The sequence below is a fragment of the Diadema setosum genome, chromosome 6 (assembly GCF_964275005.1).
Source record: "Diadema setosum chromosome 6, eeDiaSeto1, whole genome shotgun sequence".
Lineage (NCBI taxonomy): Eukaryota > Metazoa > Echinodermata > Echinoidea > Diadematoida > Diadematidae > Diadema > Diadema setosum.
In genome coordinates, this window is record NC_092690.1 from 19005902 (window position 1) to 19033447 (window position 27546).

The 27546-nt window shown below is 39.6% G+C and overlaps 1 protein-coding gene across 3 annotated transcripts; it reads right to left on the reverse strand.

Moving 5' to 3' along the window:
* Positions 1 to 1467: 1467 nt before the first annotated feature.
* LOC140229998 (uncharacterized) lies at positions 1468 to 27126 on the reverse strand. Of its 3 annotated transcripts, none has more exons than XM_072310197.1 (14): positions 27028 to 27126; positions 21752 to 21842; positions 20867 to 20967; positions 19552 to 19784; positions 16733 to 16880; positions 13593 to 13748; positions 12729 to 12914; positions 11870 to 11955; positions 11097 to 11319; positions 9625 to 9685; positions 7716 to 7789; positions 6158 to 6381; positions 5385 to 5476; positions 1468 to 3043 (listed from the first exon to the last, which is right to left on the reverse strand). In XM_072310197.1, the coding sequence occupies exons 1-14, from the start codon at positions 27115 to 27117 to the stop codon at positions 3027 to 3029; spliced, it is 1782 nt and encodes a 593-aa protein (XP_072166298.1). In that variant the 5' UTR covers positions 27118 to 27126; the 3' UTR covers positions 1468 to 3026. The 3 variants fall into 3 exon arrangements, with proteins under 3 accessions (XP_072166298.1, XP_072166299.1, XP_072166297.1); XM_072310198.1 differs by having other exon boundaries at positions 1468 to 2938; positions 13593 to 13751; XM_072310196.1 differs by having other exon boundaries at positions 13593 to 13751.
* Positions 27127 to 27546: the final 420 nt, after the last annotated feature.

Below are 27546 nucleotides of genomic sequence, written 5' to 3' on the forward strand. Positions count from 1 at the left end.
CCACATACGTGATTTTCCTGCTGTAACATTCATCAGACACGGCACATAAATTACAGTCTTTCGTTTCCTGTTGATTTCCCTTTGTTTACTCTGAACCTGTAGTACTACTGATTTTACAGATTTTCTTTCTTCATGCCCAAACAACCAAGCCATCATGGAGCCTTCATTTGGTTACTCCCATAATCCAGTATAACTTATGTATAATGTGCCATGCAGATATAAATGCAGACTAGAAGTTTGTGTTTTGCTGGTTTGTTAAGGTTTGGGATTTTTTTTCCCCACATTCATTACAACATACTAAGTGAATGCACCTACGCAAGTCCTAACTCCATTTACCCTTCAAGGGATGCCAAACAACTGCTACAAATGCTACATTGGTGGTCATCCCAACGCCTTTAATAACAACACTTTAAAGGTGTCGTCACCCTAAGAAAATAAAAGCAGTGGCATAAAAGACTAACTGAGGGATTGCTATATTCAGCATAGATGGCCAGAGTGTGTAAATACCACTCTCCCGCTAAGGGAGGGATACACACCCCTCCCATGTTCAACAATCAAGTATGGTGTTTCATATTAAACTCAAATACTCCAGTAATCTTTGTACTTCTGAGGGGTCTTGATTAAAATAAAAACATGTTTCTCCATGGTTGCCTCCACACACCACCTCTTATATAAACAAAGTTGCAACTATTCTTCAATAATTCCTAGCAAGGACCATGCTTGACTTTCTAAAACCGATATGATGTTGCTTCTGATAATACCATTTTCATTACAGGATGGAGTTAAACACCCAAGTGTTTGTCAGGTTGTTGGCTTTTACAGTCATTGGGGAAATACAGAGTGAAGCTGCAAGATGGGACCCATCCCCTTCCCCTCCCCCAGGTGCTTTTACATTTAAATTGGCCTCTGTTTCTACACTAACGATACCTAAATTGATAAGCTTCTAATATTTTGTACTTTGCAGTAATTGCTCAAATTGTTGTGTCCTCCAGACAGTAAATAAGTTATACACACACACAAAAAAAGAAAACAAACAACAAACAAACAAGGAAATAAAGATGAAAAATGTGTAACCATCCATAACCCCATACAACCACTCAGATTACTCAAATCTAAGTTTGTGTAAATGATCACACTCCTGAAACAGGTTGAGATCACTGCTAGTGAACTAATGGATATTTTGCTGCATAACTTACTAACATTCAATCAAAAACAAGACCTCTCCAGTCCTAAGTCAAACTTTATTTCAAAGGTAGAGCAAATCCTACATCACAAAGTGTACCGACAAGGCTCACTGTGTCTCCTTTCACAACAACCCAAATCCCTCCCCTCCCCCCCCCCCCCCAAGTAGCGTGCATTCTATGCTAACTGACACATTGAACTTTCCTTTGCAAACTAGTGTATAGTACTCTAAAGGACTACTGACTGTGTAATATGCAGTTGAAGACACATGGCCACCATTTACAGGTACGTGGGCAACCTGATTTTATCACATTATATCTGTGATGTCAGTCACAAGCCTCCCATACACACATGGATGCAAATTGCCAAACCATGCTGCTTAATAAACTGTCGTACCTCACGACATTAATGAGTGCAAAAAACAGTGCATCATTTTGTTTTGTTTTTATGCTCAGCTAATAATGTGGCTGGCTGGGTAAGAAAAACAAACACACACAATTTGGTGTGCTAGGAGACAAGGTTAGATCTGAACTCTGTGGCGGCTGTAAACAGTTAAGTATTGCCTACATGTATATAGTTGGCCTAGTTGCCCCTTACACACATAATTCATCTCCAGTGAAAATCGTAGTGGTTTGACATACAGCAGGTAGCCGCTACAAGCAGGTGGCCACTAAGACAGGTTTGAGATACTTTGCGCGGGTGCATATCACATTACTGCGTGCAATTCATCAACACCAAAAAAAACATGCACTATTCTCGAGACATCTACTCGCAAGCCCATTCTTCATCTTTTCCAACTTTGACTTTCTTCTGACTGAATTTTTAAGTCAGTTAAATCTCGCTGAGCATTCATGTCGCGTTCCATCCTCGGTCAATCTATCTATATTAGTTTAGCGAGATCTTGAGGCATAGGTTCAATCAGTTTCTTCTCTTCCTTGTTCATTTCTGTAGGTTTGTTTCTACTCTTTACAGAGCACACTGCTTCTTTGATAATTACATCTTAAAATGCACACAGCATGCCACCTCTACACAACTCCCTGGTGGCAAACTGATTCTTGCCAAATTTGGAGAACACTTGGTGCAAAGAAGTGCCATACGAAAATATATCTGTACGAGAAATATGATGCCATGTGACGGTGTACACAAGCTCAAGACTCACGCAAAAAAAAAAAGTACTAAATATAAACATCCATCAAGATCTCTTCACACTGTATAAGTATGGATTCGTCAACGGCTACAAATGGCATCATACAGCATCATTAAGAGAGTTACTCTTTGCACTCTTGACTTGAATATATTTCGGCATGTAGCTGCATACAAGTCCCTCTAACATTGATGACAAAAAACACATGAAAGGATATGCGACTACAGCATCAAAGATATTAAGTTGTTTTGAATCTGACATGAAATGCGTCCAGTAGTGGAAATGAGATCAAATTGCTTATACAATATTGTTACATAAAATGATGCTGATCAGCACAATGTTAAACATCCCTCGTTTGTAGCATCAGCATACCAATAAATGGCTTTCAAAACCAACACTTAAGAAGCCATGAACATCAAAATTTGTCAGAGTAAATCAACTCACTTCATAGTTTGGTGAACTTTTTGCCTTCTAGCCAATTCTTTATCCAGTATTATTTACTTTATGATTATCATTCTTACATTGTTATTTTTCTCCTTTTTGTGTGTATTATTTTACCACTGTAGAATAGAAGACAGGTGGGCCATCCTTTCTTCCTTCTTTAGAAGCAGGCTGTGTGCATTGGGAGAATGAAGAGAGAATGCGTTGTGGTAAAGCAGAGGAAGGGTAGATCACCACTCTCTCTGGTGGGTTTGCACTTCTATTTTATAGACAGTGCTGTGAGTGAGAGAACAAAAAAGCAGACATACAAGACATCGAAATTCACGAATACTACAAACATTTGTTTCATGCAGAAAAAAACAAAACAACAACAACATTTGAGTCAAGAAATGTTATGCTGTTGATTACATGAACTTTCACAAATTTCCGACCATAAAAATTTGGTGCATAATTCAACATTGTATAGCCAAAATTTTGATGTGAATATTATTTTCATTGAATCTTGGCTCCTCACAAAGTATGAGAAAGTTTCATGCAAGCAAAATTTCTGGTTTTACAGTATTTCTGGTATATAAAGAAACCAATTTCAAAATGTATACCTGTTCTGTTTGATTTTAATTTCCATCAGGCAAATAAAAAAAAAATAAAATAAAAGTGTGCACTGAGTTTTTCTCATCAGTTTCTAAAACTTTCTAAATCTCGTAGTATTGTATAAGATCAGAAGGACAAGGCTGGGAAAACAAGGAAACGAGCAAAGAAGCAAATAAAATTTGACAGCATTGGTATTTGTAATACACACAGTACAAAGTGCTCAATGAACACAACCCTCCACAAGGCTGCTCTAGTTGGTTCAGAAACCAAAATGCTTTATGACTGCTGTTTGCGAATTTGTTATGAACCCCATAAACTTGATCATTCTGGTTTGCTAGATCCAGAACTTGGTATCCCCAGGAACATGATTAAATGTTATACTGTATATTGTCACAGAATTCATATATTTGTGCACAACACACTTTTTTTTTGACAAAGAATCCTGCGCATTTCCTTGTGAGTTACACAGCAAATAAATATGTCCCATTCTCACAAAATGGGTAATCTGGGCGACTAACTAATGCTGATCACTTCACCCATTTCTGATCTTTCCCGGAAATTCTTCACACATCTGTTCACCAAGTCTTGCATAAAAGTGTTGAAGAGGAAATCCACCCCAAAACATAATAAACTCCAAAAGAAAAAAAAAAAAAAAAATCCCCACAAAATGTTTCCAAAATAACAAAAGTCTGATAATAGGATGATATAATATTTTGAAATTTCACTTCTTTTTTTTGAAAACATTTTTTTGAGCAGTCCTTATGAATAGTCAAATGAGCGAGTAAATGATGTCATGCCCTCTAAATATGTCATGTGTGTTACCTATGAAATTCAAAACTTTTGGCTAATACAGTCATACAATGTACATGTATGTGCCACATCTCAAGTCAAATACTCACAAGCTGAGTGAGTTGGATACATAAACTGGTAATTTTTATAATTTTCATTAAAAAATGCTGTTGCCATGGTAACAATGTTGGACATTAACAAAAGATGAAGTTTGCACAACTACAGATCATAGTGATTACATGTGCCAAATTTCAGGTCAAATGTTCAAAAGTTGAGGAAGCTAGCTGAATCCATAATATTTTTGTACAATTTTCATTCAAAATATGCCGTTGCCACATGGCAACATTGAGATTGCTTTAAACAAAGACCAAAGATGAAATTTGCACATCTACGTACAGTACAATAGCAGTCACATGTGCCAAATTTCATGCCAATTGCTCAAAAACTGAGGGAATTTGCTAAATCCACAATACATTCTGTTGCCAATGGCAACACATTCTTCAACAATAACGGAAAATAAAGATTGCACATTTGCATACCGTAGTGGTCACATGTGCCAAATTTCACGTCAAACAATAAAAAAACTGAGCGTTAGCTGAATCCACAGTATTTTTGTATGATTTTCATTCAAAATATCTGTTACCATGGCAGCAAACTGTTAAACAATAACGAAGGATAGAGTTTGCATATCTATGTGCAGTAGCGGTGATATGAGTCACATATCAAGCTAACTGCTCAAAAACTAAAGGAGTTAGCTGAATCCTGAATATTTTTGTATGATTTTCATTCAAAATTTGCCATTGTTATGGCAACACATTGTACAACAGTGACATAGATGAAGTTTGCACACCTACATACTGTACTACTAACGTGATTGCTTGCGCAAAATTTGCATCCAAATACTCCAAAACTGACTGGGCCTCCAAAAAAAAAAAAAAAAATTGTAGGAGCCGAAGTGGTCCTTGATTCAAAAAGGTTGAGAAATGAGGCTCTAAACCATGGCATGTCTTTTCACGACACAGTACAGGTTAACCTTTGATATAACAAGGCTTGGGACCACTGAAATTTTCTCGCTTTATGGGGTATTTTGTTTTACTAGGGATAGAACAAGAAACAAAATATGAAAGGAACAGAAGCTACAATATTACCTTCTTACATCAAGTATCTCGCAGTATGTCACCTCACTATACCATGGTTCCATTGTACCATTAATGAGAGAATGTTTGAAAAACCTTACCTGCCATTGCCTCTTCAGCATAGAACTTGACGTCAACGTCTCCATCACCACTCAGCTTCTCTAGCACAGGCTTGACCTGGGCCACGCAGAGACTAGAAAATAATGAAAATGAAAGGGGGAAATATAGACTTATACTCGACACTTCCTTTAAACAGAGAGTGGGAATCATTAAACCATGCAATTCAATTGCATGGATGAACAATCCATTTAAAAGACAAACATATGTACCAACACAGCAAACTGAGAAGTGTGTCTTAAACCCTAATCAGGCTGGTCTTTTTGGCTAAACTATGGGGGGGGGGGGGGGAGTATTATATTATCTTTCCAGGACATTCCCGTTGCTGGGGTGACAAGACCTTGCTTGTATCTGAAATTTTTGTGAAAATGACTTTTGGGATCAATGGTCAAATAATAGGTTAAGTGATGTCTTGTCCGAATCCCAACTGTTTTACTCCAAAAATGAAGCCACCAGGGCTTGTCAAAGGAAAGGCTTTCCCATTCGTTCTAGTGCTTTGGCTGCCATGTTTTTTGGCTCTCCTGAACATTTGACATTTTGTAGATACCAGGTCTTGTCGCCCCAGCGACATATATTTCCCTTGAAATGTCTTGAACAATGGAAAACCTGCCAGCTCTGTCATGATGCCACACTTAGACCAAGAAATTACAAAAATTGAGTTAACAATAAAACTATATCTACAGTGGCAGTAGCTTTTTGAAATGAAAGTAGAGCAAGACAAAGACGAATATTCTCCTGTAACACAAACACCACATACCTTGCCTCAACCTTTGGTCCAAGTTTCTGTAGGGTCTTGGCCACATTGAAGCGGACATTGGCCACGGCATCGGTGGCCAGCGCGGTGACGATGGGGAGCATGTCCTTGCTCAGTACTTCAGACTCGACGACGTCGATCAGGACGTTGATGCAGAAGAGGCAAGTCATGCGGTGTAGGTAGTTCTGGTCTCGCGACATCTCCAAGATGCGCGGAATTACGGTCCTCTGCAATTAAGTCATTCAAATGCAGGTAAATTTTTAGTACAATGCCGAAAGTAAGCACTGAATTAATCAGTGTTTTAGTAGTAGCCATCCATGATAAAAGAAATCATGGGCATATGTACTCAAGCAGGATTCAAACCTATGACCTCCTGATCACTGGACAGGTGTAATCTCCCCTAGACCACTGAGCTTCCGCTTGACAGCAGTACTGGTTCTAATCCTTATAGCAAGCAGCAGGTACTGCATAATCATTCACTACAGTAGAAGGTATATTTGAGCACAAAGTGTAGCTTTTTATATCTCAAGGGCTTTTTACACTTACAAATTTTTGCTTAGTCCCATACCAATGCTGGGGCTAAGGCCCCCCCCCCCCCCCCCTTAGCCCCAGCGTTGGTATCGTTGGTACTACACTTTCCTTAGCTCACTTTCTGTTTACAATTGTTTTTGCCAAAGTGGGCTAGCCCCACCGATAATCCCGTACTATCTGGCCCTGCAAAAAAGCAGGGTTAGCACCGCAATTGCAGTGCTAACCCCGCAATTGCGGTGCCAAGCAAGCGAATGCAAACAGAACAAAGAAATAATCTGGGGCTAAGCGACGGAGACAAAGTCCGATCCCCACTGACCAATCAGGAACGAGGTAATCAAGTGCTGACAGTGCGTGCATGTACTTGTACAGTGCACAGCGTAATCATGAATATTCATGTGGTTTGGAAAGTACGGGACTAAGAAATACAAGTGTAAAAAGGTCAGTTTTCTCTTTAGCCCAGGACAAGAGCTTAGTAGGGATTTATTGATGAGTGTAAAAAGCTGAAAAAATTGGTACGGGATTAACGATAGTCCTTGGGTCAGAGAAAGTACGGGGTTAAGAAACACAAGTGTAAAAAGGGCTTCAGTGGACTAGTGGACTACTTTTGAGAAATGACAGTATCATGAAAGTTCATTATAAGAATGATGCCATGGACACTATCTATACCAGTGTGTAATTGAGTTTTCTCCTGTAGCAATCAGCACTCAAAGCAATTACATGCATATGAACACATTGCAAGATTATGCTAAAAACAACTATAAACTTTGTTTCCCTAGAACTGCACTTCATCTGGCAGCAATGAGACTAAAAACTAGAGTTCATACAATATACAAATGAGATGTAATTCAAGGGTTTTTCAAAGACTTCTCACATACCATATTTCTGTATGTTTTCTTTCAATTTTCCATTTCTACTTTTTTTTCAACAGTTTATTTCGTCTGCCAATTTAATAGAAAAAGGAAGAAAGAGCTTTTTTTTTTTTTTTTTTTTTTTTTTGATACATCATCACAGAACCAAAATCTGTCTTTACCTTTGCCCATGATGCTCCGAACTTCTCTACCAACTTCTTCAGGTTGTTTGTTGCTGCCTCTCTGATTGCAAACACTGAAAATTGGAAAAATAGGACAGAAACAATGTAAACAAAACTAAAATTGTTTGCATTTTACTCTCTCTATCACAACATTTAAGATTAAGAAGAAGAAGAAGAAAAAAATACATCATAAAAAAGACAGAAAAAAAAAGTTAGCTTAAAGTGGACTTTCACTAGCCATAGTACCATCCAAAAGTATCAAAGTGTGCAAACCAAACCAGCTTTTTCTAAAGTAATCTGAAATCATGTCAGGAACATAAAAGTATGTACAGACACCTGTCAATACATTTAGGCCCGAATTCACGAAGGTGGTACAAACAAAACCATGGTCTAAACCATGGACAAAAACCATGGAGCGCCAAGTGTCAAACAGAATATTTCGTTACGAAATTGGTCATTTCGTCGACAAAATGACTGTTTCGTTAACGAAATTATCATTTCGTGGACGAAATGTTCATTTATAGTTACAAAATGTTGTCATTTCTTTACAAAATAATCATTTCATCGACGAAATGACTGATTTCGTAGCGAAATATCGCATGCAACACTTGGCATTCCATGGTTTTTGTCCATGGTTTAAACCATGGTTTCATTTGTACCACCATCGTGAATTCGGGCCCATGTGTTCATCTAGGTTGATTAGGTATTCTGGATTACACACACACACACACACACACACACACACACACATCTTTCCACATTAGTACAACGCACACACCTATGTAAAAGTGATGACACTTTGCAAATGAATTCAGAATATCATTTATTCACTTGGCCATTTGTCCTATTCCCTTTTGTCTCTACATGGGTACCTGTATCAATTCATTACCTCTGCCAAGGGAGGAGGTTATGTTTTCGTTACCACCTTAGTTTGTTTGTTAAATAGTTAGTTAATAGTTTGTTTCTTTGTCTGCATAATAACTCAAAAAAGTTGTGCACGGATTTGGATGAAACTTGCAGAGAGGTTGAGAATGACACAAAGAACAAACGATTAAATTTTGGTAGTGATCCGGAAATTTTTATGGGTTTTATGAAGGATTTTCGATATTTTGCCATGTAGGGTCAATGAACTTGGGAGTTCAAGCTGCGCATTTTTGAAGTTTTTATGCGCGCACTAAAGTGCGTGCTCTAGTTTCTGCTGGGGCGAGATGTGCCGGGCATCTGAGGGTTTATGACCTAACAAAGGCTTCTATATTGGGAAATCAGGCGATTTTTCAGTGGTGGCTATCACTGAACTTTATGGAAGAGCAAGATCATCGGTGGAAAGTAACTGCTTGGTGGAGGTCTGCATTCTCAGAGTACTTTTCTAATTCATCTACCGGTATGTATTCATTCATTCCTTCATGCATTCATTCATACATTCATTAACCAACCCAGCAATCAATCCATCCACTCATTCATTTATCTATTTATCTATTTTTGTTCTGTGCATTGAATCACTCTTCTATCACTTTATTTCATAATTCATTTCAGGAGGTATAAAGTCTTCCTTACATCAGGCAAATGCTAATGGTCATACACTCAGAATCTATGCAAATAAACAAAAGGAAAAAAAATAAACACAAACATTTTCCTTGTTTGGTTCCACTGCTTTTGCCACATAATTTCCATGCTTCTTCCACACTTCTATTTTCAGTACTGAACCATTCTCCTACAATACATATCAACTGAATATCATATATTCATCCTTTTCTTGTCAATTTGGCACGTCTGCTCATCTGACTGTTTATTTCACTTCACTTGTAAAGAGAAAGGAATAAAAAATAAAACAAGTGGAAATAGGGTCTTCTCGATAAACAACTCCTCCCCACCCCCACCTGAACTTCGGCAATCTAAGTATGTCACTCACCATTGTCAACAAGCCACTGCATGCAGAGCAAGTTTAGCTTTTCATCAAAGAACTCCACACCCTGTACGTGAGAAATAACAAGTGACATCACAAGTGTAATGATCAAATCAACTCTGAGAAGCTCAGCAAACATCAGACAAAGAGAATTGGGGAAGTTTTGCCTACCCACACTCAGAGTTGAGATATGAAAATCTTGGAAAGTTCAATTTTCTCATGTTTTCACAAAGTACCAAAGATGGTCGAAACTAAACATGTACGTGTATGCATGCATACTTAAGCTGCTTATGTGTAAGACATTGTCTTGTGCAAAATGTAATCATTATTGACGAAAATACATATACAAACATTTTTTTCTTTTCACTTAATTTATCAACTTCAATGATAGAACCTCAAATACAACAATAAAATCCAAATTGCTAGATTACTGTTGACACAAAAGAAGGATGCACTTTGATTTTATGTCAAACTTCATGTCAAATTTGGACTTATGAGGTACATGTCTATGAGATACATTGGGTGACAATAACATTATCTTCATATCCATCTTATTGGCGTATACGTGGTTGCTACTATTATTATCGTTGGCTTAAATGAACATGAGAAAGTTCTCGCAAGATACAGTGGACTCCTTTTATAGGGAAGTCCTCGGGTCTGGCAGTTTTCTTTTGTTATACTGAAATTTCTTTATGACCGACCAAATAAACAATAAAAACACACAGAGTGGACAATGTTGCTGTCTGAATTTTGACTACACAGTGGACTCCTTTTATAGGGAAGTCCTCAGGTCTGGGAGTTTTCTTTTGTTATACTGAAATTTCTTTATGACCGACCAAATAAACAATAAAAACACACAGAGTGGACAATGTTGCTGTCTGAATTTTGACTACACTGCAACCAGAATTTTGTTGTAACCGTGTTCGATATAACAGGAGTTCGCATGCACAGGCAGTAATATCAAGATGAGTTAACTCTAAATTCATTCATATCAGAAGTTTCACCAAAGATCACAGGACATGACTTTGTTTGATGAAATTATTAAAATCTGACGGCCAAATCTGTCTTCTGTTACATCTAACAGCAGTAGTTTGATTCAATGTTATTAGAACAAAACAAATCATCTAAACATTGAGCTTTTCTTTCTTTCTTTCTTTCTTTTTTGGCAACACTGGTACAAAGGAAGTGTCAAACCAAGCTGCTTGGGACCTCTGACATTTCCTCGTTGTATCGGGTATCTCATTATTTCCAACATAATGACAAGAAAATATCGAAAGAAATTGGACTGTCAAATCTACCATGTTCTATGAAGTATCGCACTATATCTGACCTTACTATGTTGAGGTACCACTGTTATTACATTGCAAAAGAATGCACAATTCCCCAAATGACATACTACACGCTGACAGCGAGTGGTCCGCCCAGCCTGCCCATAGTGGGGCCAAAAATCTGCTCTGGCCTGTTGCAATTTGACTTACCAGCTGGCCGGCGAGCAGGGGCATGTACTCGATGATGGCCAGGCGCACCCGCCATTTGTTGTCCTCGGCGAGCTCGACGATGGCGGGGAGCAGGGACTGGGAGAGCTGCTGGATACCAATGACCTCGTTGACACAGTCCAGGTTGCTGATGATGTTAAGCCGTACCTCGGGGCACTCGTCCTTCAGCTGGGCCAGGAAGAGGGGCAGGAGGTGCTGGATGGTGCTGGGGGTAGAGACAAGAGGTACTGTAAAACGAGGAATGTTCGCATGCATTTTAATTTCACAAATTTCGTGAGAGCCAAGATTTGCGAAATCAAAATGCACATGAAAGTTCTTGTCTACACTATACGCATTGAATGTTAGAGGCAACTTGCAAAAATTTCTTGCTGCGAATAGCTGTCGGCTCCAATTCGCGAAAATATCATGCCACGAAAATACTGTGCTTCACAGTAGTTGGGGATGGATGAGGAGGTATTTGTTTCAACTTGAGTTTTCTTTCTTCCCAACTACTCCCCCCCCCCCCCCATTTCCACAACTAAAAGCTCTCATGACTTTTCTAGGCTCTGTTTCATGAAGAATTTATAACATTCAAACTGCATCTAATATAATGCTCAAAGTGCAGCGCCAAGTCTCTGAAATGCCAAAAACACCCGACTATGAGAAACTAAATTCCACTTAGGCATGACCATGAAAGTTTATATGAATTTTTTCATCTTATATAGTCTAGTGGTGTTCTCGGTTCATTAGTACTGTATGTACTTCAGTTGTCTTACTTGTCTTTGCCGAGGATTGGTGACAGACCCATGATGACGGACGCGAGAGCGCTCTTCACATGTTGGTTAGCATCTGAAACCAAGTCCTGTTGGAACAAATGTAGCAAGAACATCTCAATCATAAGTTCATAACTTGACCTGCCACGATACTGTTGGAATCTAGAAGCTCAGAAGAATGCACGCAAATGCACAATAACATTACAGATGTTCAATGTCTATTACGACTAACTACACATTGTCAAGGTGCGTGAGTAACTTTCTTCTTCAAGCAGACTCATACATGTGCAAACATGTGATGAAAACCTAAAATGACACCAATATGCTCCATTCTGCTGGGAATGCATATGTTTTGAGAAGAAAAAAAAGGGGATATATCAATCTAATCCCAGCTGGATGATCCTTTCCACCTGAAGTAAGGGAAAGTCTAAAATGTAGGAGAGATACTGCCTGTCGAATGAACTTTCCAGCTAATAGTCTATTGTGATGCATTGACTCGCTCCATGTCCAGGGGGCAAAAAAATGATTGCAAATTACAGCAATATTAACTATGATTGGATCATCAGATTATCATAAGATGGGACATACTCATCAAAAACATTGTATTCATGATAATTTCATATCAATGTTATTGCAATTTGTTTTGTCAAGTTCTTCAAGGGTGTCCATGCATACTTTCATGCATCACATTAGAAAAAAAGTGGACATAAACACCAAATGGCCACGGCATGCATCCTGTGATTACATGTTGGTTCGCATACAATAGGCACTCGAATGGGGAATTTTGTGTCATCCACCAGCAATAATATCACGCTAAATTCCATTGCCTGCTACCACAGACTGATCATTCAATTCTCCTCACCTTGACACAGGGGAGTATGCTGGTCATGATGATCTGTTCCCTCGCTCCCGGAGAGAGCTTATCACAGAACGCCTTGACTTTGTGGGAAGCTGCAGCCCGCACCTCGGCCTCGCAGTCCTTCAGTAGGCTCTGGAAGGCAGGGACCAGGTCCTGCTTGGTGATTTCCGGCCCCACGGCATCTTGCAGCTGTCAGATAATAGAGGTCCACAAAATAATGCATTGCAGCACAGGAGGAAATCATTGCAAAGGTCAAAGTCGTACCCCATAATGCATTTATAAATCAATAATGCACTGCTTTAACAATAACATTAATGCTGTGAGTTTGTCTGTTTGTGTGTGTGTGTGTGTGGGGGGGGGGGGAGTCATTGGAACTAAAAATTATGTAAAATAAAGACAGAAAGGAATTTCGAAAATTCAACAATCAGTGGGAAATTATACAATATGAAGGAAGTGCAGGTTATATTCATTATACGCAAAATAAGTGTACGGATAATGACAAAACAACAACAATGGCTTAGATGGATACACGTGTACGCACGTCACGTAATGGAAAATTATTGTCATTTTCTTTCTGTCCAACCCCCACCCCCAATATATACATAACATACTGTAAAACCAGAAGCATCTGCCGCATGTAACTCTCGCAAATCGGAGCTGATGGTCTTTCTCGCTGTATGAAATTTTCATGAACGGCTACTGGCATTCAATGAACCATGTACCAAAAAGAAAGAAAAAAAAAAAACACTTTCGCATTCATTTCATACTTAATTGTGAATCCAGGCTCCCTGCAAATTTTGTGAAACTTTGCTGCAAGTGAAAATGTCTGGTTTTACAGAAGGTGTATAAAGCATGAGCTACTGTCACCTCGTTGAACTTGTCTGCCACCATGTAGCGGACCCGCCAGGATTTGTCCTCTGCGCAGCACCGCATCGTCGGCATGATGAGACTTTCGGTGTCCTCGTTGGAGAGAAGGGAGGCGATGCTGACGCAGGCCTCCACGGCCAACAGTCTCACTGAGTCCTGCTTTGAAGTGAGGAGGGAGGGAGGGAGCAAAGTAAAAACAAACAAACAAACATAATGGGCTGTCTTTTTGTTTCTGGTAGCAATCGAAGGTTTACCTTAAACCCTATTTTAACTGGGCTATTTGAGACCAAGTTTTTACTGGGGGGGTCAATTTGACCCCCCCTTCAGATCTCGGCCGAAAATCGCGCGATTGCCGCAAAATTTTGCCTGAACATAGAGCCAAATGTCAACTACAAGATTACATGGTCATACAACAGAAAAATGTTGATTTTATATTTTTTAATAAATTAATTATGCAAATTTACGCATGAAATCATATTTTCACCTATAACTCCATCAAAAAGAATGAAGGATTGCTAAATTTTTGTGTCAGAGTTCCTCAAGACACATCAAACAATTTTCTTGTAAAAAAATAGCACAATTGAAATCAGTTTCTTATGTTTTTTATTGTTTTGGTAATTTCTTATGTATTTTATTGTTTTTTCGCCCTTTTGTTTTCTATTGTTTTTTTTGCCAAAATTTGTTGCAGGCACTTTTTCAAGCTCATCTACATTAAAATTGATAAATTTCAATGTTCAAAAGTTGAAATAATCTAATTTATATCAATTAAACAAAAAAACACAATTTGCATTGGATTTGCACACGAAATCATGAATTTGAGCCGTTTTCGGGTTGACATGCATATGCAAAACATTGCGTAACTTCAGAACAGTGTACCCGGACGTCACAAATTTGGTCTCAAAATATGCGGGGGACTTCAATGAAAAAAGTCATGAAACGACGTGGCAAAATCTTTGCGCGTTGCGGAATCGTGGCGCGAAATGTCGAGGGCGGGTCAATTTGACCCCCCCCCCCTCAGTTAAAATAGGGTTAACCCTTTTGAGGATGAATTGATTTTGCTATAACATACATTTCCCATAGACAGTTGCCCGAGGATACTTGGGACTCGTCCTCAACGGGTTAAAGAAGCAATGTCTCGAGACCTTTGAAAGTAGAATAGTACCACTGAGACAGACCTCACAGCCGTACAGTCTCATGAAGTGTCCATTTTGAGAAAGTGGTGGAGAATTTGGCTGATGCGATTTCCAACTAAATACAAAATGATACAGCAAATGATTAGATCGATAGCAATGTCAGAGCGAGCTCCTGCCCACTCTGCAATGACCAGAAATTTGAGTAAGAAAAAAACAAGGCAAGTGCCAAATTGTGTCTCGCCCATTTGCGTACAAGGAATTAATATTCTTTATAACTCCCAGAAGTTAATTGACCTGCTTATGACCTTTGACCTTGTGATGACCTTTAACTCCCCAGGGACATCTACCGTCCAAGTTTGGTCACAAACGGACATAGGGATCAAAAGTTATGAGCCACAATCAAAACGCGCCCTAAAAACATAACATTGGGCCCTAAAAGTTTGTTGATCCCTGTCTGTGACCTTTGACCTTGTGACGACCTTCACCTCCCCAAGGGACATCTTCCATCCAAGTTTGGTCACAAACGGACAAAGGGATCAAAAGTTATGAGCCATAAACGAAATGTGCCCTAAAAACTTAACATTGGGCCCTAAAAGTTCGTTGACCCCTGTTTGTGACCTTTGACCTTGTGGTAACCTTCAACTTCCCAAGACACATCTACCATCACCCAAGTTTGATTGCCATTGTAGCAACATGTGCTGAGTTACGTGTGATAAGAGAGTCTTGCAAGTAAACTTAAAGGTATGACCTCAAATGACCTTTGACCTTATCATGTGACCTCTTACGGCACCATTACATGAAGGTACCCCCAGTGCATCCATCACCCAAGTTTGATTGCCATTGTAGCAACATGTGTCGAGTTTCGTGTGATAAGAGAGTCTTGCAAGTAAACTTTAACGTATGACCTCAAATGACCTTTGACCTTATCCTATGACCTCCAACGGCACCATAACATGAAGGTACCCCCAGTGCATCTATGACCCAAGTTAGGTTGTAATCCAAGCAACTTATGTGAAGTTATTTGTCAAAAGAGAGTCTTGCAGGTAAACTTTAAAATAGAAAAGAGATTCTTGCACATACTCTTTAATATATGACCTCAAATGACCTTTCACATCATTACATGACCTCCGACAACACCATAACATGAAGATACCCCTAGTGCTTCTATCACCCAAGTGTGGCTGCCATTGCTGTAACAGTTGCCAAGTTATGCATCCTAAGAGAGTCTTGCAGGTAAACTTTAACATTTGTGACGGACGACGGACGGACGACGGACGGACGCCATTTGGATCCCTTAGTCTCGCCTTCACCTCCGGTGGGCGAGACAAAAAATCAAATAATGGCAATATTTTCAGTTTGTTACATGACTTTTTGTGAGTGAGCATGGGGAGGCAGCACGCATTGGCTATGAACTGTGAAGTGACAAGCATAGATTCAGTCCTACTCGGTTTTCTATCTTGGTGAAATTTCAACCGTACTAGTGTGCCTACCTGCTTGATATCAGACTGCTGTCACTCACATAATGAATGCATACAAGTGTAGTACTTAATACAGAAAATTCACATCCTTAGTTCCCTCAACATGTAGAGGCATGGATCTCTACCTAAACACAGCATATGTACAGCTAACAGGTGGCCAATGTCCTACCAGCTGTTGAGGATAAACAGGATGCGCATAAATTATGCCACTTTCCTGATTATTTCATACAAAAAATGCATGGTGGCTGCAAATACCTGCAGATAAGAATAACACTATATTGAAGCACAAATAAAAGCTTTTTTTTAATGCTGCCTTGATCCTGATGGTTTTTTTTTGCTGCTGAAGACAAAAACAAACAAATAAACTCATACTGGTTAAAAAAACTACAGAGCGCACAAGGCAAACATGCTGACTGAAACTTACAAGAGACAGTATGTTTGTCTCAAAAACACCACAAAATATCATAACAATGTTGTAATTGTGAGCTCTGTATTGGCCTTTGCTAGCTTGCACTCCATGTATCATTACCTGCTCATCGCTGGCCAAGCTGTTGAACATAGGAATGAGGTCTGACTTGATATACTCAGGCTCCACGACCTTGGCAAATTCACCCAGCTTGCTGGCTGCTGCTCTCCTTACCATAGGGGTATCATCGCCACATAAACAGTTGAACATCCTGAGAAGGAAATGATCACACATTTTGTCTCCTGTCATTCATTTCCTTTAGCCTGTTTATCTTTTTCCTTTTTTTTTCCACAGTTTTTCTAACAAGAAGTCCACATTATGTTTATGTTGACCTCAATGATTGAATTAATGTCAGACAAAAAGCATTGATGAAAGTTTCATCAAAAAGAGACAAATATTCAGTTTAATACACTACATATATTCAGTTTAATGTGGAATTAAATGTTTCATATTTGCATCAAACACACACAAAAAAACATATGTGACCGTGCACCTCAAAACGAACATAAAGTCGCACACACTGATTTTGCGTGAGGACTGAAAATAAGTGAAATGGGTCAACCTAGCCGAACTTGACTTTTTCATATTTTCTGAAAGAGCGGGTCTTCTTTTACATTATGCTAAAATTTGGTATCTTAAAATGGGCAGGAAAGTGTGTTTTTTAGTAGTTTATCTCGAACATATTTGGTAGAATAGTGTGATTAGGTGTGTCTTTAGAATCCCTTTTTCATTTCTGAAAAACCTTGTCCACACTCTTCACTTTCAACTCTAATAACTTTTGAAAGGATAGTGCTACTGCTTTGAAAGTTGGCATTAATTGTGGACAGAATGTGTTAATGAGGCATGCTTAATTTCAGTTTAATCTAATAATCCCTTCATTGTTGTTACTCTGGTGGTTTACTTCCTGTTTTTGTCCCATTCATCGCACTGCCAGCACGGTTTGCTAAAGATTAAGCGCTTGAATAGACACTGTACTTCAGAGCCTCTTTTCTCAGTTCACACTTTTCCTGAGTTTGTGCTTTCTTTCCAATATTTAGATAGGTTAGGAGAGTCCATTTGATTTGAGCTATACATCATTTTAAAGCTTAACCCTATTCTAACTGGGGGGGGGGGGGGGGTCGACGTTTCGCGCCACGATTTCGCAACGCGCAAAGCCTTTGCCGCGTCGTTTCACGACTTTTTTCATTGAAGTCTCCCGCATATTTTGAGACCAAATTTGCGACGTCCGGGTACATCGTTTTGAAGTTACGTAATATTTTGCATATGCATGTCAACCAAAAAACAGCTCAAATTCATGATATCGTGTGCAAATCCAATGCAAATTGTGTTTTTTGGTTAAATTGATATAAATTAGATTATTTCAACTTTTAACCATTGAAATTAATCAATTCTAGTGTAGATAAGCCTGAAAAAGTGCCTGCAACAAGTTTTGGCAAAAAAACAATAGAAAACAAAAGGTTGAAAAAACAATAAAATACATAAGAAATTAACAAAACAATAAAAAACAAAGGAAATTAATTTCAATTGAGCTATTTTTTTACTCGAAAATTGTTTGATGTGTCTTGAGGAATTCTGACACAAAAATTTGGCAATTCTCCAGTCTTTTTAATGGAGTTATAGGTGAAAATATGATTTCATGCCCAAATTTGCATAATTAATTTATTAAAAATAGAAAGGCAATATTTTTCTATTGTATGATGATGTAATCTTGTAGTTGACATCCAGCTCTATCTTCAGGCAAAATTTCGCGGTGATCGCGCGATCGGCGGCCGAGATCTGAAGGGGGGGTCAAATTGACCCCCCTCAGTAAAAACTTGGTCTCAAATAGCCCAGTTAGAATAGGGTTAAAGTCTGCTCTTTCATAATATAATCTTAACTAAAAATTCATGTCTGGCGACTTTTTGTTTGTTTTGAGGTGCAGGGTCACATATGATGATAATGTTGTCACCTCATAACACGCCAACTGATATACGCAACAATATTTGATAGAATCATGTTGTTTGATGATGTAGCAACTGGAACAATTTTCCCCCTTAAAGTCATTGTTGGTAGGCTAACTACAATACTATACTAATTTAATGTCCCAAAAAGTATAAATTTGATTTTAACTGATTTCAGGTCAAAAACCAAGAAAATTTAGTGCAGATTGTGTACAGTTCAATGGAAGAATTCCCATCACCAAATTAATGCCACATTCTGGCAGTGCAGATTGTTGCACTTTTTTTTTTCTTCTTATTTTCAAGGGGTATAAACCCATAAAAGTGTAATATCCATGGATATGTTTAGTCTCTTCAGATGTACATGTAGGAGCCAGCTTATGCATGCAACCAGTCACATGAATTGCCTTAAAGGGGCATGGTCCCGGTAGTGTAGATGGCGCTGTTGATGATACTGCCGATCATCGTTAGCATTGATACAAAGATTACCGAAGTTGAGCTGTCATCAAGAGTAAAGTGCGTAGGTGTTGCTAAGTAACGTTGCCTTTGTTGTCTTCTTTGCGCATCGCGCAGTCTGTAGTAATGCCAGGGTGCGTGCATATGTGCTTGTTATTGTGACATCACAAAAGAAGTTTGCTAAAGCTGTCATCCCCCTCAGCCGATTCATGAGCCGAACTGTGATCGGACCACTGACTACACTGAATCGGACTTCTTCGGACTCGGGAAAGTGGGCCAAAGCGTAAGCGCCAAAGAGAAGTTGATAGCGTAGGTCTCTATAGGAACTTGCGCCGTGCGCCCGCGTACGCATTTGACTAAAACACTGGGATCATGCACCTTTAAATGGCACTGCTTTGGACAGGCAGTGATCTTACAATCGTACATCCCATATGACAGAGGAGGTACAGTTGTACAGGGAGACAAAAACTTGACGAAGAACAGACTCACGCTCGTAATTCCCCCTTTATTGTCGCATTACACCTGGTGTAACAGACGCTGAAGAGGCCACATGCTGATGTCCGCGATGTGAACCAGTCACCCGCTGCCAGGCGCTTCACCATGGGTACAAAGTGTGTTTCAAGATCTGCCTGGGAGTGCTCCTCCGAGAGCTTCCGGAGGCTCTCCACTGCTTTGTCTCGCACAACCGTTTCCTCAACTGTGGCTAGGCTCTCGAGAGGAGCCTAGCAAAGGGGAAGTTGTTCAGAAAATTTGTCAGTCATAGAAGAAGTTACACCTATAATTGTATCACTATGTAAAAACCTTAACATCTTATCTAAAATAAACAAAGTGAAGTTTTTGCCATAACATTTCACCAAGGTTTCAGTTAGATATATTTTGTGTGTGTGTGTGAACCTTGTTGTACCCCTTGATTCTCACAAAATCAAAATAAATAACTACATTTGTATATTATATATTGAATCTCAAAATTATTTTTCTATAACACTTTACATCTCAAGGGTGGAAAACTGTTGACTTTCCTTGTATGGGACAATACTTTTTCGTCATTCTACCACAAGACATATGAGTTCTGGATCATGATGTTAACCACTCTTGACACTGTCTACCATATCCTACTGCTATAATGTTTAGTAGTATAAAGTGATAATCAAGTAAAAAAAAAAATAGTCTTAATCCACAGATTATTATATTTACAACAGCATGAATAATAGTTTTCATTGAATAGAACTCTATGTCTTTATACTTAAAGGGTGTGTACAGTTCTGGTTGAGGTGAGGATTTAGCTTTAAACGTTTTGCGAGATATTCAGAAACCACTCTATGAGATGTCAAAGAGCATGCAGTTCTAAGGGGTATCAAAAGTTTATTCGATGAAAATCGGTTTTGAAATGGCTGAGATATCCAAAAACAAGGTGAAACAAAGTGATCCTAATAAAGTTGTGGCATGTCGCCTTTTATTATTAGCACTTTTTTGGGTATCTCAGCCATTTGAAAACAAATTTTCATCAAATAAACGTTGAATCCTTAAAATTACATGCTCTTTCATATTTCATAAGAGGCTTTTCATTATCTCACTTAGAAATGTTCAAAACATGAATCCCCACCTCAACCAGTACTGTACAGTCCCTTTAATGTCATTCCATTGTGTTGTGGAGTTATATCGCATTAGGAGTGTGAGGGACTTTGAACATGTATGTACAATGTAAATACAATTACTTCATCTTTCGGACTTTATACTTTTTTTTCTCTCTTTTTTTTTTTTCAGTCTGTATTCACTGGTGATCACATGCATTGTCTTGACTTACCAATAAACAAGGTACATGTTCTTGGCCACCAACTAATGGAGTAAAAGTGCCCAACTGCTCAGCAAGTGCCAACAGAACTTCATCCTCGTCATAAATAGTATCTGCTCACGGAGAGAGGATTCGACATGAGGGAGTGCTATTCACGAAATTGAATAAGTCTTGGTCTGTGTAACAGAACATAAGAGTTCTTAAAAATCAATTCATACAAAATGTACAAGCGTGTGCATGTAGAAACAGACCCGTGGTACAGCTGTCATTAACTTTCTACCACACATAAAATGTAGTACGTACATTGTACAATACAAAAATCTACACAATGAGCACGTGTACACATCACCACAGATTATGCACAAAGTCCATCCACAAGTAAAATTCTCTATCGTATCAAAAACTGCTTGATGGAGAAATGATTCTGTGTGAAGAAAACAATGTCATTGGCATGCTATGCAGTCTCAACTTTAGTTAAAGTACACATTCCCTCGACTCGTTGCTATTAAAGGTACTATTAATTCCCCTGCCTTCTGAAAGAGGCAAGTGCTCTTTTATTAGGCAAGAAAAGTAAACATATGATGTATGTTGAATTTCCTTCATATTTTCTTTATACCGCTCTACGCATGTGACATCACAAGCTGTACTGTAGTAGATGTCTTCTCATACAGCATGTGGTGGCAATGAAACTTCAAAAAATCCATAACTCTTCCATAATCATCAAGCACCATCACTTCATATTGCTGGGTTGTTTGTTTTTTTCATATTTCAAATGCAATATTATTCATCATTTGTCTTTCCTTTTCACATGATAAAGAGAGTCACTGATTGAAAAGAATCAATACTGTCGCATAACAAACACAAGTACACAAAATCTCTTCATTAACATAAACTCACCAGTGAGGAATGGTATAAGTTCTCCACGGCTTCTCTCTACACCAAGTGCTAATGCAATAGTTGACAACTTCTTTATACTGTTTAGCCTCCTCTGAAAAGGGCAAACATAAAAGGACAATAAAAAATTAGAACAAAAGGCATCAATACAAGCTCACACAGGCAGCATTTCATTTACTGTAATACTGCAATTGCATGGTCGATTACAACTCTCCATACACTGTACAAACTACATTTTACATGTACAGTACAGAACCAATAATATACTGGCAGTATTCAGTAATTTAAGTACAATGTACATTCATACATTACAACCTAATACAAGTCGAGAGTTATTCTGACATTCTTGGTATCGCCAAGGCACACACAAAAAAAAAACCCCAACAACTTCTGCGCATGCTGCAGAGCCTTGTTAAAGATGCAATGTGGGATTCCTTCAGAGCTTTTGTTTCGTTGCTGCTTGTTTCTTCATTGAAAGTTAAGCTTTAAAGAGTTCAAAACTTCTAAATTTTACTGATTTGCAGGCAATAGAGTCATGGTTCACTATAGCAAGCCTTCAATGTGCTGGTCACATGATGAAAAGCGAAGAAATCTTCAACAGAAAATACCCATGGATAGAGATGCTATGGCCCCATGGGATCACTGCATTCACATCAAACGATCGACTGTATTGTGCACTGCAGAAAGAACATTTACATGTATACCTGCACCCACACCAAGGTTCGAACTCCTGTGCCAAGGTTCAACTGTGTGCTGAAGCACATACAGCTGTACATGTGTAGAAACCCTACGTGTAGGTTTCAACATGTAGCAGACAGTCAAATTTTGGACGGCATTGTGGTCGAATTATGGGCAGCTTGCATTACCAGTACCAGAGTACATGTACCATTGATTAGCGTTGATTTTGATGTGAAGATTCATCACTTTGAGGATTTAAAATGACATTTCAACGTCTCTCTCAAGCTCTCTGGCAGAGAGCTTAAGAAAGACAGTAAAGGTTGTGGTTGTCCTCTTGTCTGTTGTTTCTCAATTTCTTACCCAACTGTAGGCCTACACTTTTTTTTTTTTTGGTACAACTCTGTACTTTCTGCCTAAATTGTTCTTCTTTTCTGTCATGCATTGTTTTCCCCTCCACTTCAAGGGTTTTTCCTTTCTATCCTTTCCAATGTTTTTCTTACACTGTATGTGATCCTGAGTTTCTTCATTTCCTTTGGCTTTTCAAACTGTATAATTCTTTCTTTCCTTCCTAATCATTTTTCTTTTCTTCCAGTTTTTGATTCATCTCTCATTCTACTGTTCTACAGTGTACCTACAGTTGTAGTGCTTTTCTACTTCCAATTTTTGTTTCTTTTTGTTTTTTTCTTTCCAAACATAGCCAAGGATTCCTTGATTCCCTTTATCATGCAAGTTTCAATTCTTTCTTTCCTTCCAATGCTTTTCAATAGGTAAACTCTATTTTTGTAAACCTTTTGTATAATTTTTTCCAGGTTTTTAAATATCTCTTCTTTCATTTCCATTTTTCTCTCTTCCTAGCCTTTTTTTAGAGGCTTTATATTCTTTCACCCTTGTCACAATCTTCTTTCATGTACACACACACCCTCACACATACACACATATTGTTATACGCATCTTTAGTGGAAGTTGAGAACATGTTTCACCCACAAGAATTTTACCACATAACCAAGGACCTGTGTGTAAGTACAGTAGGAATCTTGTCAACCGAGGACTCATTCATATATCACCATACAACCAAGGACTTATGGACCTACAAACATGTTCCCCTAAATGCAAAAGTAGACCGTCTGGAATGGTCTGCGAACTGAGGATGTCCTTGGTTTGCCGTGTGTCTTTTTAAAGATACCATAGAAGAACTTGCTCTGATTGCTGTGAGATACAGTAGCCACATTCAGATCAATCGCGGCACTCCATGCTGTGAACATGTTTTGTATGGTACCATTTGCACACCATGCTGCGCTGTCTAGCTGTCTGCTCCTGTGGCTGTGCAATGTAGTTATCGCAGAGCGAACTAGCTGCGATCAACATAATTAGATCTAGAGTGTCAACTGTCCCAGTTCGCGGCCAGGCACCTGTTCGCAGCCACTATGCATAGTTTGGTAATATAACGCTGAACACAGCGACACACTTTATACACGTACATATTGTATACCACACATTCACTGACACACTGCTAATCTACAGAAACCAACCGATGACATGGGCAAAATCTTCAATCAAAGTGAAATATTCTCACCCAAGTGACAACATCTTGCATCCAAAATTGCATTTTTGGTACTTTTGAACATCACAGTTAAGGAACAAGGGATCTAAGAAACTGGATTTTTTGTCATTTTCCCGATGTTTATGGATTTTGAATACATGTCCTCACATAGAAATAGAACTTTCGCAAGCCGATGTGGGCCGCCATTTTTTTCCGGAAGTGGATGTTACGATTGAAAAAATATAAAAAACATAAAGACAACAGTAACACCGCAACAACTGCAATCCCTATTCATGGTCAGTGCACGCGCGCCAGCCCTTTTCACGTGCTTTCGCAATGGGACTTGGCGCTTGCGCAACGTTCGCGAGCCAAATGAAGGCATTCAGCAGAAGATCGCGGAGCACATGCGTATCGCATAGGAATTGTACATCAGACCGCGAACTGAACTACCACGGTCGCGATCCGGCGGACGCTGTACCGGATCGCGGTCGTGGTCTTTTTTTATTATCACGATGGACATAGGTCTTGCGATTGTGACAATATTGTAAATTGGTAAGTGTTCAACCTCTGATATGATATAACCTGGGTTAAAGCAATTTATAGCAAGTTTGCGTTTCAGAGTGGAAAAACCCTTAATATGCCTTATGCGGCCACAAACCGGTACACTTACTCTACATGTACACTGTATTCTGACAACTAAAGGTGTCAAAACGGAGAAAAATTCCTTTTTTAGGCATAGTCTAGACACCGGACTGGTGGAATCTCACTCAGATACAAATATTCGAGGCTATTGGATATTTAGAGTGAGTTTGTGCATTGGAGATCATTTGACAAACAGGTGCGAACGAAAGTACACTAGACTAACTGGTTAGAGTCTAGCGCTAAAGATTCTTGCAGACTATGCGAAAACCATAAACAGATAAAACTGGAATTTAGTTAACGTTGTGCAATGTGTTGGCATTCTGATCCTGCGAGGCTGTGACCATGCACGCAGACAATTCCCCATAGCCAGCAAAAGAAAGATAGGTGGGCCGCTGATTGGCTGATCACCCCGTCCGCTTCACAGCACTGCGTGATGTGCGAGATTCACTACTCCGTGGATCGATGTGGTGTACAGTACACAATGCGCTGCAATCAACATGCGTGCTTGCCATCGTGTTATGTAGCGGCTATGGCAGCGAGCTCGACTGAAGAGCTCCCATCAGTACACAACGCTACACAAACCACACAATGTGGCGACTACAAATTTGCATCGTGGTGTTGAGCTTCTTCTTATGTGTGTCGCTCCACACCCGTACATGTCGCTACCAAATCGCATGTAGGCCTATTGATACACACCAACAAACACATCGTACTACTTCACAAATTCATGAAAAAATATGACTTATCAAATTTCAAACACAACGACAGCTTCCCTGAATACATGATTACACCGAAGGGGGAAAATATTTTGCCAAAAATCGAAAACTTGATGTAAAAATGCAGAGTTTGGTATCAAACTGTTCGGCCAATCGCGCTGGAAATCATCGCACACATGCACATATGTATGTTATAACGTTGTGGGAAAATACATGTATGTAAATGACAGGGATAAAGTCAAGAGCGAATGATGATTCAGCTTCAGTGTAGCTCCCGATTCATGAAAGAAAAATGACGTCATGCTAAAGCGAGCGAGGGCAGTAGCGAATTGCACATGCGCGGCTTGCCTGTGCATATCTTCTGCGTGCCATGCGCCCCTATCACAGTTCGGGAAACCCACTCACAAGGGGGGCCCCTCCTTATAAGTAACCCGTCCCCCTTATAAGTAACCCCGTCCCCCTTATAAGTAACCCCCGGGGCACCCCTTATAAGGAGTCTCCACGCTTTTTTGCAATGGAACGCGAAAATGAAAGGACTGCGGCAATTCGCTTGATTATGTCCATAAAGCTTCACAAGTTTCCTAGTTACTCACGAAATTTGAGCAAAATCGGTTTGAGGCATCATATCTAAAATCATGGATTTAAATGCGATGTCAAACGACCCATGCGAATGCTGAAATGCGAGCGATTACTGGCGTGAATGTCGCCAGGCGCGGCGGCGCGGCACTGCTTGAGTGCAGACGTGGCGACTGATTCTCCGTACTCAGTCGCCACGTCTGCACTCAAGCATTGCCGCGCCGCCGCGCCTGGCGACACTCACGCCAGTAATCGCTCGCATTTCAGCATTCGCATGGGTCGTTTGACATCGCATTTAAATCCATGATTTTAGATATGATGCCTCAAACCGATTTTGCTCAAATTTCGTGAGTAACTAGGAAACTTGTGAAGCTTTATGGACATAATCAAGCGAATTGCCGCAGTCCTTTCATTTTCGCGTTCCATTGCAAAAAAGCGTGGAGACTCCTTATAAGGGGTGCCCCGGGGGTTACTTATAAGGGGGACGGGGTTACTTATAAGGGGGACGGGTTACTTATAAGGAGGGGCCCCCCTTGTGAGTGGGTTTCCCGAACTGATCAGGCTGTGTGCGAAACTGCACTATGGCCTAGCGCCAAAACTCTTTTTGCCAAAAGCAATTTACTGACCGGTAGACATCCAACATGTTCATTGTTAGGCCCAATGACAATGACTAATTTTTATCCTGCACTGGCACTGCACTGTAAATTTAATGTTCATCATGTTCATGCATTGTGTTTACCCACACTCGGCTCAGGAGTCACGTCTATATTAAATCCATTAATGTTCTAACATTGTACGAAGTCTAGATTAAGTACCCAACGTTTTAATAGGCTCATGGACATTGCATGGGCATGTATCATCAAGATCATCATCTATCACCTAACACGTTAAATCACACACTAAATTTACTACAGTATCACATACATGTACGTTCAGTGACAGCAGCACCGTGTTGTCACGGCACCGCGCTCATTGCTAAATGCTGTACAGACTCTACAGAGTGCACAGTGTTGTGAGTCCTATACAGCACGCACATGAAGTAACAAGGCACATAAATTCCTTTCGGTGCCGGAGAAATACTCCAAATCTACTTGTTCTGGTATCATATATGGTTTGTGCAACTTTACCTGAACATCTTCGTTCCTAAGCTCGTCAATGAGCACAGCAATTGGGTAAAGAGAGTCATCTGCCGTACACTGATCACTTGTTGACGCCATTTTGCCTGTATTTACGCCGGTATCTCGTGAATTGACGGGTTTCAAATGGGATAAGAGTACCCGGATGAGCGCGTACGTTTTTGCGCACACGTTTTTTCTTGACAGGCACAGAGCGAAGGTCGGAGGTTGCGCACGTACGAACACTGTGCTCGCGCCGGGTTCTAGAAGGACCTCCTGTGTCACACCAGGGAGGTTCACCTCCCTGGTCACACGCAACCATTTTAGATGCTATACTAGTAATTTATGTTTGGTCACACGCTATCACCAGTAAAAACGATATCTTGTCAGAACAACAGATCGAATGGATCATCTCATTTTGTTCTGATAAATATTTTGCTTTCCCCAAGGAGGTTATGTTTTTGTCGGCGTTTGTTTGTTTGTTTATATGTTTTTCTCTTTGCAAAATAACTCAAAGAGGAACGGCTTTGG